Source organism: Denticeps clupeoides, chromosome 3, assembly GCF_900700375.1.
Source record: "Denticeps clupeoides chromosome 3, fDenClu1.1, whole genome shotgun sequence".
NCBI classification, from domain to species: Eukaryota; Metazoa; Chordata; class Actinopteri; order Clupeiformes; family Denticipitidae; genus Denticeps; species Denticeps clupeoides.
The window spans coordinates 7,078,958-7,097,305 of record NC_041709.1 but is presented as its reverse complement, the minus strand read 5'-3'; the positions used below and the strand labels follow the sequence as shown (position 1 = coordinate 7,097,305).

The 18,348-nt window shown below is 42.0% G+C and overlaps 2 protein-coding genes across 4 annotated transcripts; one reads left to right on the top strand and one right to left on the bottom strand.

Moving 5' to 3' along the window:
- The first annotated feature begins 1,168 nt into the window (after positions 1-1,168).
- Positions 1,169-9,900, top strand: sh2d4a (SH2 domain containing 4A). The gene is made up of 10 exons (XM_028973678.1): positions 1,169-1,392; positions 1,718-1,786; positions 1,872-2,006; positions 2,198-2,351; positions 4,145-4,292; positions 6,367-6,514; positions 6,603-6,801; positions 7,338-7,468; positions 9,070-9,290; positions 9,403-9,900. Exons 2-10 carry the CDS (start codon positions 1,729-1,731, stop codon positions 9,493-9,495), a joined length of 1,287 nt encoding a protein of 428 aa, XP_028829511.1. The 5' UTR covers positions 1,169-1,392; positions 1,718-1,728; the 3' UTR covers positions 9,496-9,900.
- Positions 9,901-10,752: 852 nt separating this feature from the next.
- On the bottom strand, positions 10,753-17,476 carry slc38a9 (solute carrier family 38 member 9). 3 transcript variants are annotated; one of them, XM_028975026.1, is made up of 15 exons: positions 17,369-17,476; positions 16,567-16,751; positions 15,936-16,065; positions 14,969-15,087; positions 14,810-14,873; positions 14,624-14,717; positions 14,244-14,414; positions 13,948-14,007; positions 13,657-13,857; positions 13,465-13,572; positions 13,184-13,290; positions 11,887-12,000; positions 11,592-11,740; positions 11,277-11,366; positions 10,753-11,190 (listed from the first exon to the last, which is right to left on the bottom strand). In XM_028975026.1, the coding sequence occupies exons 2-15, from the start codon at positions 16,647-16,649 to the stop codon at positions 11,025-11,027; spliced, it is 1,656 nt and encodes a 551-aa protein (XP_028830859.1). In that variant the 5' UTR covers positions 16,650-16,751; positions 17,369-17,476; the 3' UTR covers positions 10,753-11,024. The 3 variants fall into 3 exon arrangements, with proteins under 3 accessions (XP_028830859.1, XP_028830860.1, XP_028830858.1); XM_028975027.1 differs by having other exon boundaries at positions 16,567-16,697; positions 17,369-17,466; XM_028975025.1 differs by having other exon boundaries at positions 16,567-17,449.
- Between the last annotated feature and the right edge of the window lie 872 nt (positions 17,477-18,348).

Here is an 18,348-nt window from a genome sequence, read left to right as displayed (position 1 = left end):
TGCTGTCTGTCGGTCATTGTGAGGAACACTGGAGAGTGAGTGGAGAAGATAAATCTACTCATACCCACCTACTCATTCCAGGTGTGTGTGTGTGTGTGTATATGTGTGTGTGTTTGAGTTGTACTGTTTCTGGTGTAACCTCTATGGACACGTCATATTTCTGGACAATGTTCAGAAACAATAACATCAACTCCTTCAGTAGTATTTCTCTCATCCATGGACATTAATGCAGTGGATATGCAGAGCTGTGTGTGTGTATTTGTATGTGTGTGTGTGTTTGTATGTGTGTGTGTGTGTGTATATATGTGTTTGTGTATTTGTATGCATGTGTGTGTTTGTATGTGTGCGTGCGTTTGTGTGTATATGTGTGTGTGTTTGTATATGTGTTTGTGTGTGTGTATTTGTATGCGTGTGTGTGTTTGGGTGTGTGTTTGTATGTGTGCGGGTGTTTGTGTGTGTATGTGTGTGTGTGTTTGTAGATGTGTTTGTATGCGTGTGTGTGTTTGTGTGTGTGCGTGTATTTGTGTGTGTGCGTATGTTTGTATATGTGCGTGTATTTGTGTGTGTTTGTATGCATGTGTGTGTTTGTATGTGTGCGTGTGTTTGTGTGTGTGTATGCATGTGTGTGTTTGTATGTGTTCGTGTGTGTATGTGTGTTTGTGTGTGTTTGTGAGTGTGTGTGTATTTGTATGTGTGCGTGTGTGTGCGTTTGTATGTGTGCGTGTGTTTGTGTGTGTGTTTGTATGCGTGTGTGTGTTTGTATGTGTGCGTGTGTTTGTGTGTGTGTGTTTGTATGCATGTGTGTGTTTGTATGTGTTCGTGTGTGTATGTGTGTTTGTGTGTGTGTGTGCGTTTGTATGTGTGCGTGTGTTTGTGTGTGTGTTTGTATGCGTGTGTGTATTTGTATGTGTGCGTGTGTTTGTGTGTGTTTGTATGCGTGTGTGTATTTGTATGTGTTCGTGTGTGTGTGTTTGTAGATATGTTTGTATGCATGTGTGTGTTTGTATGTGTTCGTGTGTGTATGTGTGTTTGTGTGTGTGTGTGTGTATTTGTATGTGTGCGTGTGTGTGCGTTTGTATGTGTGCGTGTGTTTGTGTTTGTATGCGTGTGTGTATTTGTATGTGTTCGTGTGTGTGTGTTTGTAGATATGTTTGTATGCATGTGTGTGTGTGTGTGTGTGTGTGTGAGTGTGTGTGTGTTTGTGCGCGAGTGCGTGTGTGCGCGTGCGCGTGTTGTATAGTGTGGCGCGCGCTGCGCGTAACCATGACGCGCCTCTGCGTGTTTGAGAAACCGGCGGTGAGTAAACAGGACTTCAGGACTTTCGGACGCTCCAGACTTCACTTCCAGCCGATGTTGCGCGTCGGCGGAACAGTTTGACTCGCTGTGGAGCTGGTGAGTTCGGGTTTTATTGCCCGGGTGTTAAAATGTGTGTTTACTTACCTCAGCTCAGTGTTTGCTTCGGCGTCAGATATTCCGAAGTTGTGAAATCAGTGTCAGCCACAGTCAAGTTATTCCCTGTACCACGTTTTTATATTTATCCTTTGTAGATATTTGAATCGCAACAGACTTAGAAATATGCCATCAACTTGATTTTTATTCGACTTTAAAATTTTTCAATTGTGTATGTCTGTGTGTGTTTAATACAAAGTGTAGCACAAAGACATAGATGTATAGATTCACTCTGATTCACATGTCTTTCTATGTCTTTCTCCCTCAGGCACCCACCTCATGGTCAGACCTCACAAGGATCGTAAATTCCACTTTTTGGAGATTCTTGTGATCCCAGGTGTGCGTTTTTGTCGGTCAGACGCGGTGACACGACCGAGGCAGGATGCTCCAGCAGATCCTGACTGACATGTTCATTGCCCCAGAGCTCCTTGCTGAGCTCAACGAGGAGCAGAAGCAGATCCTGTTCTTTAAGATGCGGGAAGAACAGATACGGCGGTGGAAGGAGAGAGAGGCGCGACTGGAGAAGGGCGAGGGTGGCGTGCAGAAGCGGATTAAAGGTGTGAACATGCGCTTACGACAGCTGGAGTTCCATCTAACAGAGCGGAAGTGGACTAATAGCTGTTCAAACTGGTTTCAGAGAATCAAGTCGCACAGTCAACCTATTGTGCTGTTTTCAGTTGTGTTAAACGAAGGCAGCAGAGGTTGTCGTGATATTTTTTGCATTGTTGGTTGTGTTTTTTTGTTGCAGGGAAGAGCGTTTCCTGGATGCCTGGCTCAGATAATGACGTGTGGGTTTGGGTAATGGGTGAGCATCCAAATGACAAGCCCTACGACCAGATATGTGACGAGATCATGGCCGAGAGGGCGGCTCGCCAGGCCCAGCAGGAGGCGGAGGACCTCAGGTGTGTGGTAATGTTCACATGCACTCCTTCTTCTGCTAATCAGATGCTCTTTGGCACCAAAATAGGAGGGCAAAATACACTTGGGACACACCTCAGTCTTAATCAGATTTATTAGCCATTTTGTCTTGATGGCTGCACTGAAAGACAAGACACTTGCTTTGAATAAAACAGCAATTCTACATTCAAGATTCAATAGAGGTTTATTGTCAGTACAACAATATACAGAGTATACAGCTTGTTGACCATTCAAGTCTATTCAGGATATTTCAATTAAGACAGAGACGAGACAAACAAGTACAAAACGAGACAAGCATGAGTAAAATGGCAAATACGTGCAAAATGTTGAATACCTGTGAATAATACCCATAAATGGCAAGCAAGAAAAAAATTAAATGAAACGTGTAGACTGACTCAGCACATGCATGTTTATATGGTTATATAGCTGCGCTGGTTTATGGCTGGCTCCACATTTAAGGGACTGTGCACCTTTATTCCATATTTACTCTGCAGGTCTTCCTCCACTCTCAGCCAAGCACATATTTATCACAATGAGGTTTATGTTGGTGCGTCCTGACATCATTGTTGAAGTCCTGTGAAGATTGTAGGAAATCTTGACCTAAGGCTTTGGGCGATTAATATGCACCTTTCAGAACCAGGAAGTTAAACTTTCTTTTAGTTCTGACTGTTCAATGGCCTGTTGTTGACACAAGGCACTCCCTGGGTTTCAAATGCACATGGCCAAATAGTGCGTAAACCATGCAAGTTCCTGTTCCTTGTCACCATGGTCTGTTGTGGGGTCTGAAGGGCTGGAGGAACCCATGGCAGTGGTAAATATTTGACGCCCCAGGAAAAAGGCATACTTTGACACTGTTGACTGTTGACCTTGAGTTAAGGTTTAGAATTACTCTTTATTTTACCAAGAGGCCTGTTCACTCCTCGAATACCAGAGGCAGCAAATGCAACAGATTCAACTATACTCAGACTGATATAGGGTGACATCTTTTTTGGCATCTTAAAAATGCGAAAGTCAATTAGATACAATACAGTGCCTTTATCACTGACCAGGCTGTATACTGCAGACCCAGTATAAATGTTAATATAACTTAGTGTATCCTTGCCTTGACTTTCTCTCTTAGATGTTAATACTGAGTGGTTAGACATAAAATACAGGAAGAAATTAATATCAGGCCCCTGTTTGCAGCATATGAGCTTCATCACATTTATTCCCATGCTCCCAACACATCCTGGATTTACACTAAAGTGCCACATCATATCCCTGTGGTGAAATTTCTGCTACTCTGCCGTGGTTATGGAGACTAAGATGGAGGCCATTTTGAAGAATTCAATACAGGAAAACATATTTAGTATTTTTGTAGCAGGAGAAAGTGAAGTATATTTGATGAATCTGTTTTTTCAGTTTTTTCTTTTTTTTTTACCTTCATGGCTGCTTTGTTCACTATTGTCCTCATCAAAAGCCGCTTTATGAGATGCTCATTAACATGAGTGAATGATAAAAAAGTCTTCAGTATAAACCTTCAGTTGGAAAACCATCTCTGTTGGAGAAGCCAAGAGTGTGAAATGCTGCCATCACAGCAAACACTCTGCTTTGGAGAACTCAAATGTTCATAGTTTTGTTTATTGTATAAACGTGTGTTATTTCATAGACCTGTGTCTTCAGTTTTGTTCTGTAATGTTAAAAAATTTAAGTCCCATATTTGAGGAGCTGTGTCCAAACCTATGTCTGGTAGTGTTAACGTTTTTTTTTTTTTTTTTTTTTTTTATTCTGCTTGTAGGGCAAAGAAAGAGGCCGAGTTGGAAAAGAGGTTCTCCACCGTGCACCTGGACACTGAGGTGCTTGCTACTCTTAGGGAACAGCAGAGACAAGAGGAGGCCAAACAGGCCGCTGCTAAGGAGCAGAAGCGACTAGAGGATGAGCTGAAGGTGCCTGGTCTCTGTGTGGTTTTGTCTGTTGTTCCTTTAGCACTGCTACGGGGGGATAGGTGAAAAGAAGAGGTAAACTGATGTCATATTTTCATAACTGGTTAGTGCGCCTTAAAAAGCAGCGAGTACAGATACTCATCGGCGGAAAGAATTTGAGCCTTGCTGACATGCCGGCTGAAACGGTGCATCTGTCTCTTTCAAACAGTAAGCAGTCACTGACGGGACAGCCCACAGGGGGTGTACAGGAAGATGAATTTGTGCAACACCTTTCACAAAGCATATAACCAGTTTGTGGGCTTCCACCTCTATGTGGGTAGGCGAAGGTTCACCTAGACATCATAACTGTGGCAGTTGATTGTCCAGTATAATGCATTATTGGCTGTGATCAACTTTTAACTTCCTGTTAACTCTAGGCAGAGACAATTCCTCCAAAATTATTGAGTTGGCAAGTGAAGGAGTTGTAGGGCCAATTCAGGTGTCATTTGTGTGCACGTTTACATTATTTTTAAATGGAAACACGGGCTGTGTGGTCCACAAGTGTCCTGCACAGAAAGTGTAAGGCATGCTCAACAAAATCTAGGTATTTAAGTGCACATAGTTGAAGTTGAGCTTTATTGTCATTTCACCTACATACATGTTAGACGGTACATAGTGAAATAATGTACATACTGACAAAAAGTGCACGTGTGCAACACAGACAAACTGAGTTACACAAAGTGCAAACAGAGGACACAGGCAGTGCAAGAGTAACATTTAACAAAAAACATGTAGACAACAGCGCTAAAAAGATTAATAATAAATGTGCAAAATGGAACGGTGCATTAATAGATAATATTACAGGTAGATAATATTACATTATAACAGAGGTAGTGCAAGTTTGAGAGTATGTGTGTGTGTGAGTGAGTGAGTCTGTCAGTCCAGAGTGGAAAGTCCCTGAGTTTTCAAGTGTCTGGTGGTCTGTGGGATGAAGCTGTTGCCGAGTCTGGCAGTCAGGGCGCGAATGCTTCGGTACCTTTTTCCAGATGGTAGGAGGGTGAAGAGTCCTTCGCAATGCTGGTGAATTTCTTGATGCAGCATGTGTGGGGAAAAATGCCCATTGTGGAGGGAAGAGAGACTCCGATGATCTTCTCAGCTGTCCTCAATATCCGCTGTAGGATCTTACGGTTCGATGTGGTGCAGTTACCAAACCAGACAGTAATGCAGCTGGTCAGAATGCTCTTAATGGTCCCTCAATAGAAGGTGGTGAGGATGGGTGTTGGGATATGATGATGGATGGAGGGAGATGGAAAATCTTACACACCTTCCCTGACCGGGAATAGAACCTCAGCTGCGGCGGTGAGAATGCTCAATCCTAACCACTAGACCACCAGGGATCTAGTTCACAGCCTTTTTAAAAATGGCAATACAGTACATTCAAAATTATGCTGTAATTAAATAAAAAAAGTTGTAGAGTGTAATGTTTAAGGCCTGATTGAACTCAGTTAGCATTTTTGGGCTCCCTGTTCTGTCCATCATCTCTCTCTCTCTCCCCCCCCTCTCCTCAACCGCCTCTCTCCAGCCAGTTTTGTCTGCTATCACAGCCACCCAAACTACTGGATTTACATCACCGGTCGTCCTGCTACACTTACACTAACCTTGTGGTCTGTTTTCTGTACAGCACATGTTTGAGGACATGACAAATGCTCTCCAGTTAAATTCTACAGTATCGATGAGTCCCTTTGCATTGTTACTGAGAGTGAAAAGTGAAAGTGTTTTTGTCATTGTGATGCACAGCAGGCAGTACACACACCAAAATGTGTCCTCTGCATTTAACCCATCACCTTGTGAGCAGTGGCACCTTGCTCCAGGTCCCCTAAGTGGCACCTAGACATTTCGGGATTTGAAACCGCAACCCTTCAGTCATGAGTCCACTTCCTTCGCCTCTAGGCCACTATTCTGCTCCTATTTCCTCAGTGACCTTGGTTTAGTTTAGTGTTATTTTAGATTATCATAAATGAAGGAGTGATGGGCCCATTCATGCAGAAATGAAGGGAGGAAGGGAGTCACACTGACCAGTGGGTTTTGTTGCTGGCAGAGGAAGGAAGCAGAGGAGAGGCGCAGGGTTGAGGAGGAGTTGCGCAAGCTGGAGGAGGAGCGCACTCAGCAGATCTATATGGACCTGAAGGATGTACAAAAAAGCCAGAAAGTCCAAGAAAAGGAGGACAAGGCCTGGCGAGACACATGTGAGACTCATTTCATATGGGCACTATGGGAATGTGTATTTTATGAGAATGTGTAGGTGTACTATATGCAGTATGTGTGTTGTTACAGTACGGAAATCCAAAGCAGCTGACCTGCGCCGGAGGTCAATAGCCAAACAGGCCAGGGAAGAGCACAAGAGGCGCTCTGTGAGGGCACTGGAGCATGGCCGTGTGGCGGCCGTGAGCAAAGTGTTTGGTGTGGAGAAGCCACCCCTGCCACCCAAACCCAAACCTAGGAACCTCACCATAGCCAGTGATGCAATAAATCAGTGAGTCTGTCTGTAGTCTGGTTTTGAGTCTTTTGTGTGTTTAATATTTTTATGTTTTATGCTTTTATATTTTGCTTATGCTATATCTGAAGTTCCTTTTCAAAATTCAAATTTCTACACATTTGTGCACATTTTCACAACTAATCACCAAGCAATTGGAATGCTTTTCACATTTGGAGGCCAAGTGAAGTTACTTTTTTAGGGGAGGGGTGGGGAATTCTCTGGGCTGATTAAAGTATGACAAAGAGGAGGTAACCTTCCCCCTTATGACATGCTCTGAACGGTGAAGCAGAATGGCCAAAGGACATGTCACAATTTCTAGCCCTCAGGACCATAGACAGGCTAGAGGAACTAGAATTAATGTTAAATAATCTCACAAAATGAATTGTTCATAATAGGGGACCTTTAAAGAATTTTTGTCAAAGTCTTTCATTTAAATACACACACACTGAAATTGAGGCATTATGGAAAAGTTAGACAAAGAAGTCAAAAAAATGTGCATCAGTCTAAAGCAGATCCTGTTGTTGCATTTTAAGGAAGCCTGGGGTATCGCGCTCGCTGTCATCCTCCAGCCGCGATCACATCATCCAGTGGTTTCGGGAGGACCAAATGCCCCTGCGAGCTGGTTTCCAAAACGACCAGAAACGCATCGCAACTTGGTTTCATGGTGAGGTTGGGCTTATAATTTTCATTTTCACAGTATTTCACACCTTAAGTTAAGACTACAGGGAGGATTTTCAAACAGCATTGTCACACTTCCTATGATGAGCTCTTGTTGAACTTAAATAGTGATGTAATTAAGGATAGTTAGTGATATATGTATGTGTTAATTGTTCATGTTAAACATTAAATTCTTTTTTTTTTACTTGCGCTTTACTTAATTTTACCTGATTTAAGCAAATCTAGAATCTAAATTGAAAATAGTTCAACTTGAACATTCAAATAACTGCGTTTCAGGATACATTTCATTGTGAGTTGTATGGTGTATAACTATGTGACAAATACACTAAAACGTGAAATTTGAATTTAATACTCCTTAGGACAATTTAGGGCAGACAAGACATGGAAATGGCACCACCTGGTGGGCTAGGGGCGTCAGGACTTGATATTTTTAGATGCCAAATCAGTCACAAACATACACACGGCCCATTAACCCCCACGAACGCAGACGAAGAGAGGAGGAAAGGCCCTGCTATTACTATAGGGAAGAAATCATTACAAATCAAAACTCCTCCACTCAACAAGGGCCCAGAGCCCCCTGGTGAGCCCTGAACCCACCTCACGCTCCGCTACCCAATGCACCCAATGAAACCCGAAGATCTCCACACAAGATCCCATTGATTTTCAGTGGAGAATGGTCCCTCTGTTCTCTTCTGAAGTCGACAATCATCTCTTTAGTTTTGTCCTCGTTCAGAAACAGATTGTCCGTCCATGAGTCCTCTCTGTACGCTGACTCGTCTTTCTGGCTGATGAGACCCACCATGGTCATGTCATCGGTGAACTTGATGATGTGGTTGGAGCTGTGCATTGCAGTACATGGCGAGTCAGCAGGGTGAACAGCATTGGGCTGAGCACACAGCCCTGAGGAGCTCCAGTGCTCAGTGTGGTGGTGCTGGAGATGTTATTCCTGATCCGGACAGACTGAGGTCTTTCAGTCAGGAAGTCCAAGATCTGGTTGAACAGGGAGGTGTTCAGGCCTAGCAGCCTCAGTTTCCCGATCCAGTGCTGAGGAATCATGGTGTTGCATGCTGATCTGAAGTCTATAAACAGAATTCATGCTTATGTGTCTCTTAATATCCAGGTGGGTGAGGGTCAGATGCAGGGTGGCGGCGATGGTATCGTTCATGGAGCGCATTGCAATGGGTCCAGGGTAGAGGGCAGCGGGGTCTTCATATGTTTAATGAACAGCCTTTCAAAGCACTTTGTATTGATTGGATCGTGTGCTGATAGACTTCAGTGCATTTTCTGATGTAGCTGTTAACTGATTGTGTGGACTCGTCCAAATTGATGTCATTTCGTTTTCATGTTATTCTATTTCAGTGTTGCAAAAGAAAATATAAACAGCTGTTTTTTATCTGAAACATATTTTATGTTTTAAGTCTTCTAAACAATGGAAATTGTATATACAACAGAATACATTCAGGCCAATATATTCAGTACTCATCCATCTCTGCTTAATAAGTTTTTGCTCAGTCCTGTGTAAGAATGATGTATAAGAGAGAAAATGTGTTCACATAATTTGTAACAGTAAGATTTTGTTCTTTTAAGGAATCATTTCACGACAGGAAGCTGAGAGCTTACTTAGTGAAAAGGATCCAGGGCACTTTCTTGTCCGTGTCAGTGAGAGGATCATGGGCTACGTCCTCTCCTACCAAGGTACAGACGAAGGATTCAAGCACTTTCTCATTGATGCCACAGATAGCTGCTACATGCTGCTGGGAGACCAGCTCAAATTTTCATCTCTGGCTGACCTAGTCGAATACCACGAGGTACCACATCAACCTGTTACTGCTGGATATTACCGTTTCAGTAAAAATGTTTTTTTTTTTTTTTTTTTTTAAATGCTCAGACATTAAATACACTCTGTGTCTTCTCATCCAGGTTGAGCCCCTTACTTCCTCTGGTAGAGAGCTGCTTCTGCATCCATGTGGACAGAAATCGGGCAATGTGGACTATGCTGATCTCTTTAGATGAATCTCAGGATGGGGTTGATGGGCCAACTACATACTGCAGATATCTGAGGAATATGCCACTGCCCACACTGCTCATTGGTCCTTTTCAGCTGTGAAGCTGAGAGACCACCTCAATGTTTAACCATTTTAAGATAATCTTGGGTGAAATTGGAGTGGACCAGAACACTGTACTGAAAGTGTTATGATGTGCAAAATATAGACATATAGTATATCAACAAGTGATGTCATGTCCAACCAAAATCTTGATTTATGTCTTCTTGTACTTTTTTAGAGGCATTCTGTAGATATTTATTATGACATTGTAAATAACATTCAGGTCCTTCTACCTGCCTGGCTTGTCGCTATTTTCCTTGTTTTTTTGTGTGTGTTTTTCAGAGAAACTAAATACACTATACATCAGGGGTGAGTTGGAGTCTTCATCACTCCCTTCTGTGCATTATGACTAATCTTGATTTCTGCTTTATCCATATAAGATGGGCAGTTATGATAAGCTATTTCAAAATATTTATTAGTTCATACAGTGACAGAGTTATTCTCCACAAGTAATTAATTCTTAGTTACTTTTTAAATGTTCTAATGCAAAGCATTAATTTCCAAATATTTTTTTTGTTGTATAAGCCTTCAAGGCATTCAATTCTGATCCCGACCACAAAGCAGGATTAACACTTTGAAAATTTAAGTATGCAAAACACGGATCTAAGAGCAACTGAGGTTTAGTAAAACGACAAGTTTAATATTGGTATCTAAAAGCTCATAGTTTACCACAAACACACTTCTGGCAATGCAATATACATCATCTGTGCAAACTGAATTTCACTCACATTAAAAGCAGCATTTTAAAAAGGAAAGCTTGCAGTATCACAGTTATAATGGTCCAAAGAGCTGTTCCACAAAGCACGATTTCCCAGCTGAAGCAAATAAAATTGTGGCGTTAATATATATATAAATAAAAATCACACACATATTACCCCCACCTACTGCTAAACTATTGGCTGAATTTCACCAGCTGAGAAATCTAATTTTGCTGAATAACCCCCATTTTTTCCTGTACTTCTTGAGACAACAATCCCTTTATTCATCCATCGGTCATTCCAATAAGACACTGCAATAGTTTCATAAGGATCACACGTTATGAACACTGTTTCAAGTGAGCGGGACACCATTAAAAAAAAAATAAAAAAATTAAAGTCTGGGAAACAATTAAAAAAGCAAAAGTCAACTGACTTTAGTGAGTAGTGTCAATCAGAAGAACTGTGTGTGAGTGAAAATCTATTTAATGGCCTTAAAATGTCCTTTTGCAATACTAAACATAACATCTGTTTAGTGCTTAAACATTACACTGTTCAACTCTAAAAGGTGCATCTGTCCAGTGGAAAGCCACACTGATATAAATGAACACACACCCATAGGCTCCTTCATTCATTGCAATTAGTGTCCATTTTATGAACCAGTTTTGCAGCTCGAAAGGGACACTTCTTGTTCAGGTGAGTAGTAGTGTCTCTTTTCTAGCAATGGAGCACAGAATGGCCATTACATGAAGAACTGGCCGATCAGATTGGCAATGCCCAGTATGATAAGCAGACTGTGGAAGAGGGCTGAAGGCCAGCGGAGTTCCCCACTGCGCTTCAGAGAGATCATATGTACAAGGGAAGGGAACACAAACACCAGGGTCATACCACACGTGGCTCCAGAGTACCTGAGGAGGAGGAGAGATGTGAAATATCACTTGCTTCTCAACATTATGAAGCATTGTGGGTCAATGTAACCTGTGTACAGCCTTACCTAATAATGGAGCCAATGTTGGGGTAGAACTTCGCCATGAGGACACCAATGCCAACAATTACAATGTTGAGCGTGAAGACATGAAAAAAACTGGACAAAAAAACAATATACATATTTAGCAATTTATTTGGCATGTAAATAGTTATTTTTAAAATTTACTTGCAGAAATATTATATGTATTTTTACCATTCAGATATAAAACACTTGTAATGTTAATCTAATATATTAATGAGTGCAGAACTAAGCAGATAGCGTGAAGTTATGTTATCATCCACCCCTAGTTAAAAGTGACCAAGTCTCCTGTACGACCCCTACCTAGGGTAGTGTTTGCCAAAGAGTTGCCCCATTACTTGAACTCGCACCAGGTAGCCAAGCAAAGGGTACACAGTTGTCATCTGGAACAGCAGAAAAGCCCGAGCCACAAACACCAGCACATCGCTGCTGGGGAAGTTATCCAGGAAGTTCTGCAAGAAATTCAAAAGTATAAGGCCATTTTTTGGCTTTACAAGTGGGGAACATTATACATTCAGCAGTATGGATATGAATCTTCTTGATATTTTATGTAAAATAGTCCAATTTAGCTGGGTCAAGAGAAACCGGAAAGCCTCACTGGTTCAATGCACTCTTTCGACAATGGAGGAGATGGAAAGGCAGCAAAGATCATCACTCCGACGTAGAGATACGTCAGTCCCACCAACAGATAGGCCAGAGACAAATCCCGCACCTGAGTAGAGGGTAGAACACAGCAAATTTACCAACAACAGGAAAGTGGTTTGGGGCTGAAGTTACTTGCATGTTACCTGGTGGAATTAAGCCATAATGTTTGAATATAAATAGTTTCAAAAGGTCACATTGATGTTTCTAATGTTTAAAACATTATTTCCAATGGCTGCAAGAAAAATGATAACTTATTGGTTGAAACCTGAACCACCCACGTTGTCACAGTGGATACAAAAAAGAAAAATCATATTTAATGGAACAGTTGACAGCACAACTACAGTTGAAGACTCACATCTTTGAAAGAAGATGGAAACCAGTTCAAAGCCTTGTTGGATAGGCCACTTTTGGATGGGTCTCTTTTAAGTTTACATTTTTGCTTTTTGTTTGTATATTTATTTTTTCCCTTAGACCTTTATGGTAATCATATATATCGTTATTTGAGAGCGCGGGCCCAATATAGGACTGTGGTTATATGTTGACTGTTGTTAATAATAAAAAAAATTCCAGCATTATGTCAAAGAACAAAGAAAACCTAAACTAAAGCAAGACAGCCCAACGAGACTGGGAGAAGGGGAGGGGGATGCACTGAACGTAAAATTAATTTCAAAGCTGACTAGGTTGAATCAGACCTTATCTAAGTAGTTTCTTAGAAAGGCTTCCGTCTGACCTGCATAAAAATGCAACTGTGGAGACTTCTCCGTAGTTCTCTCTTCTGTAAAAACCTGCTTGTTCCTACTTCAAATTTTTTCTTTTATAGTTTACAGTTTTTTTGGTTTGTACTATTTGTGAATCATTTCCAGTAGTGGTTTTTGATATGGGCGACATGGGCCATTGCCCAGGACAGCATTGTGGATTGGGCAGCATCATGGGCATCAACCAAAATGGACATTACACAGGGCATTAACAGCCCCTGGTCATATCCATGCGTGTGCTGCAGTGACCGGTGGATTACTGACTGATTTGAGGCTTATTTCATTTGATTTATTGGGTCTGCAGTATTTTTCAGACCTTTAAACTCTGGATCTAAGGATTACTAGTCTTTTTAATTATATTTAAGGCCTTCATTTTGGAAAAATCAAATTCAAGACTTTTAAAGGGTCTGCAGAAACCAGGAATTAAAAAAAACAAAAAAAAAAACATTACATTACATGGTGAAACACGACATAGTAGGCTAGGGCTGGACTAACATTGTTCTCTTGGTGCTTGTTGTTCTTCATTAGGGTGATGATGCAGTTGTGAATGAAGAAAGCCAGAGTAAGAACACCGGTGAACTGGGCAAACAGAGGTCTGAATTCTAAAAAGGAGACAAGTCAAAGCGTGAGATGAAACCATCTTGATGGTATTTATTTTTTACTGCATTTTAAACAGAATCTTTAAATCACATCAGAATAATTATCTCCAGGTAACCTAAGACAGTGGTACAGATGGCCTAGGTATGATTTTCAAACCCAAATAACAACTGTAATACCTGGTACAAAAAATGCTGTGGATTCAAACCAGTGGAACTCCAGATGAAATCCAAGGCGAATGGCTTTAATCGTGACCAAGGTGATGAGGTAAACCACAGAGAGAGTACCTGTGTGATTGAATATAAGCAGTTCAAAAAGCACGGCCTGGCCTACTTCCCACTGACATTAGGATGGATAAATAGTTTCCCTACCCAGGAAGGTGAACCTGGCAAAGAAGGAAGCAGAGCGGAAATTGAGCAGAGGCAGCAGCAGGATGACGAGATAGAATGGGATGGTGTTGGTCTTACTCCACCATTGGTCAAACACTGTCGGCTGTGTGGCATTATTGCTCACGTAGAAGGCACCAATGCTGCAGTTACCACCATGATCAGACTCCGGAAAGGGACAAATCACTGAAATATTTTGAAATATTGAAATTCTAAATATTGACATCAAATTTCATGCATGTTTCACCTTATTGAACACAAATATAGAGTCCTTACCTCTATCTGAACCATTTGTGCCAAAGTCTGTATCTGACATGTTAACGTCATGAGCGTAATCTGGAGGCGGAGGGGGGAAAACCAGCACAGCACTGAGCTATTGAGGAGGTCATTCCTATATTAAGAATTGCATTATAAGTAAAAGCAATAAAACTGGTTAACAGACTGGAGGAAATTCTTCGACCGAATCTTGGATTTACAGTACAGAACAAACTTGCACACAAACCAATTGGCTGTTTACAAGTCAAATGGAAGTAATACTGGTATGATGCTGATTAAATGGCGACATTACTTACTGTAAATGAATTTTCCCGTGTTGAAAAGAAAATTGGACATCAGCACCCAGTAAACCACCATAGCACCAATTAGTGAGACCAGTGAGAAAAACAGGCTGGACCATTGTCCAAAAGCCCCAAAATAATATTTACAGATGTCAGGAAACTCCCAATCAGATGTGTCAATATATGCTGGAAAAGGGAAGGAAACATCCATTAACCACTAGCAGACTAAACATTATGGTACAGCCTGTCTGCGACGCTTCAGTCGGTAGTTTTGTTGTCTAATTTGACGTGGCAGACAGGTAGTGTCACATTCTCAGAATTACAGCTAGTTACCAGGCCTGTGATTCTTTATCATGTATGAAACCAGCGCTAAAGTATAACAGCACTCAACTTACGTATGGATTTAGTTGATTTTAGTATCCTGTAGCAGCAGTATAGTGTGAGCAGACCAACTGAAACTAAAATAATAATCCCAAAGGTGAATCCAGCCTAAAATGAAGAGAGATCAAAAGGCTTGTTTACTACAAAACGATTGTGTAGAAGAGGTTAGTACCGGTGCATAGTAATTTAAATAGCTGTACCTGCTTCATTCCCCATGGTATACTCAATATAGATGTGCCCATCATGGTGTTCCATATGGCAAAACTGTAGAGAAAAAAAATCTATACGTAAATTGTGTCATATATAGACCATGGAGCTTAATTAGTGACTTAAATGCATGTGACAACAGGCTTACATACATAGTAACAATGCTGGGATTTTTAACAGGACTTTCTTTCCCTTTGACTTTGAACGCAGTTCCCAGAGGGCTGTAAACATAGAGTTCTTCAGCCGGAGGAATCACATGGTCTGGTGGAGCCTGGTTAAGATAAGTCAAAAACAATGAAACTAAAACCCAGTGGACTCAAATAAATCTGTGCCAAAAAAGGAGTATCAGTCATTATTTCACATATATGGACATCAGGAGAGTAGTAATCTGGAAACTCTGATGCAAATATTCAACGCAAAGTAGCACGTGCTGCAATCTCACGTCAGCATAATGTCACATGGCACAATAGTTCATGGCTAAGCAACTTTATGTCCTGAGTTTACAGAAATCAGACCAGAGACTAACGAAAATGCCACATGCATTAAAAGTAAAGGAAAATCAATGTCTGGAAATTTCACAAATGTTCCAACTACTTGACTGATTTATTTAAAGTAACAATAGCACTTAACCAAAAAATATATAGCAGGAAATTACTCTGCAAAATTTCAGAGTAAAAGGCTAAATCACGTTTTTCCAAGTTTTGGTGGTTAATGGATGGTAATAACCTACATGTCATAAAACTCCTTTTAACCCAGTTCTGTTACTACCAAAGATGTACAATTATCATTAGGCTTCTGAGCAGGAGACTTCACAAGTATTTTTACAAGCCACAAAAAAAAAAAAAACTTTGAATCAAGACAAAAAAATAGCTTCTGCTGTACCTGGCAGACCAGAACAGAACAATATTCAGGTCACATCAACCCTTGTTTTACATTTACGGCATTTAACAGAACTCTTGTCCAGAGAGTACATTCCTTGTACATCAGTGCTTTGTAATCTATAGCCGTTCTTCATACCCATTTAGCTAAAAAGAAATTGTACATTTCAAAACCAAAAGACTGTGGGCTTAATGAAGAAATGTAAATGTATACGTGGGCTGAATCTGGAAGCCAACTTACTAGAAGCCTGTCAGAAGAAGCGGTAAGGCGGCCGTAGTAATGCACCCTACTGCTCAGGGCTGAGGCCTCAGCCGACACTCTCCCCTGGGATGCCTCGTCCACAATGTTCCTGGGCTCAACGTGGAACGGTCTGGGCAAGAAGGAACGACGTAACAAAACAGCCACATTAAATATAAATGCATTAAAATGTCCCGTAATTTCACCAATTCTGACTCAAACTTATTTCTACCACAATTCCAGAGGAGCAATAGCTCATGCCTATTTTCACTTTGCAAAATAGGCTGCAGCCAAGCGCACCAAGGCACATTTCATTAAGTACATGTGAATGGACCTACAGCCCTCTTACGTGGAAAGGTAATAATAAAAAAATTGTTTCCAGGAAGGCTCACACCCTTAAAACACATTTCATTTTCGACTCTGTACCAGGCCTGGGGATTTAATAATGATGCCTCCTTGACTCTGCTTGCGAAATGCCAAACTGGATTAAATCAGCGGCACTTTCCAACGATGCCCTAACAACACTCTCCACGCAGGAAGTAAGAAAGTCAATCAACTACATATCTTTTAACAACCTGGTTTGTCATCATTTACAATACTTTGCATTTGTGAAGAGAAATCTTTGGTTGCGCACCTTCTTCCCCTCGGGTCCAGAAGGTCTGGGAAGGTGTCTCCGGCCTGCACTGAGCCCAGGAGCGGTCTGACGTCATCCTCCATATCAGAGCTTCAACTCCAACTCGTGGACGTCTTGGTCTCCAACGTGTCCTACAACGCAGGGCGGGGAAGGGGTGGTAGTAGCCTAGTGGGCAACACACTCGCCTGTGAACCAGAAGACCCGGGTTCAAATCCCACTTACTACCACTGTGTCCCTGAGCAAGACACTTAACCCCGAGTGTCTCCAGGGGGGGACTGTCCCCGTAACTACTGATTGTAAGTCGCTCTGGTTAAGGGGGGGGAGACACCCAAACAAAGAAAGTCAAGTTGGGGAAGGTGACTGACTACAGAAACTGGTTTCGGGAACCGAGAGTGCGGTGATGGAGGCATGAACCGGTTCGCGTCCTGAGACGCCTGCAATATTGTCGCGAAATCCCCCGACGCCGCGCACCTAGCGACGCAAATGCGGCGACATGCCGCCGGCGATAAAGTTGTTTTGGCGGCGGAAGAGGACTGGGATTTTAGCCAACCCGGCTAAAATACGCGGGACCGCGAACACAAAACGAGTCACTGTCCTGGAGACGGAACCACGAAGTCAAAAATAGTAAATAAATAGTACGAGCGACAATAAAAATAAAAAATAAAATAAAAAAGATCAAGATGTCCACTTCCTGAACGGGGTTCCAGCAGCTCTGTTAGCTTAATAAAGAGGCGGCGTTTCCGTCGAAATAACGAGCGTTTAAAGAGCCGGTTTGACGACGTGAGGCGTCGGAGCGGCTCACCTCCCCCGGCGCTGGAGAATGTGTTCGGCTGGGAGGCAGCGCCTGGCGTCGCCTCTCATTTCTCTGCTGACCACAGGGCAAACGGCGGAGGCTGCCGTCGGTGTCGCCCCCTGGCGGCTCGGCCGGGTGTTGGCAGACTCATTGAAAGCATTTACGTTCGCGGAAAAACGGGGACCACCTTTATATGAAAGTGAAGTGATTGTGACGCACAGCACAGCACGCGGTGCACACAACGAGATGTGTCCTCTGCTCAGTGGTGCCTCGGCGGATCAGGATTCGAACCGGCAACCTTCTGATTACAGGCCAAAAGTTTGGACGCACCTTCTCATTCGATGTGTTTTCTTTATTTTCATGACCATTTAAAAGTTGGTAGATCCTCACTGAAGGCATCAAAACTATGAATGAACACATGTGGAGTTATGTACTTAACAAACAAAAAAACTGAAAACATGTTTTATATTCTAGGTCTATATTCTAAGGTCTTTTCTTCCAACCGCTGTCAGACTCTATAACAAAGACCTAACAGCTGGCCACACATACACAGACAAACACACACACTTTGGCACATTATCTTAAATTGTTAACTGTTTAAATTGTAAATTTGTACATATATACAGATACATATTTATGTTATTTTTTGTGATGCTATTACCTCTGTTTTTGCTGCTATTACCTTCTGCTTCTGTCCACTTTCTGCCGTGACAAGTGCAATTTCCCACTTGTGGGACTAATAAAGGTTTATCTTATCTTATCTTATCTTTCTTTGCTCTGATTACTGCTTTGCACACTCTTGGCATTCTCTCGATGAGCTTCAAAAGGTCGTCACCTGAAATGGGTTTCCAACAGTCTTGAAGGAGTTCCCAGAGGTGTTTAGCACTTGTTGGGGTCCAGCTCACCCCAAACCATCTGGATTGGGTTCAGGTCCGGTGACTGTGGAGGCCAGGTCTCCACTTTTTGTTAAGTACATAACTCCACATGGG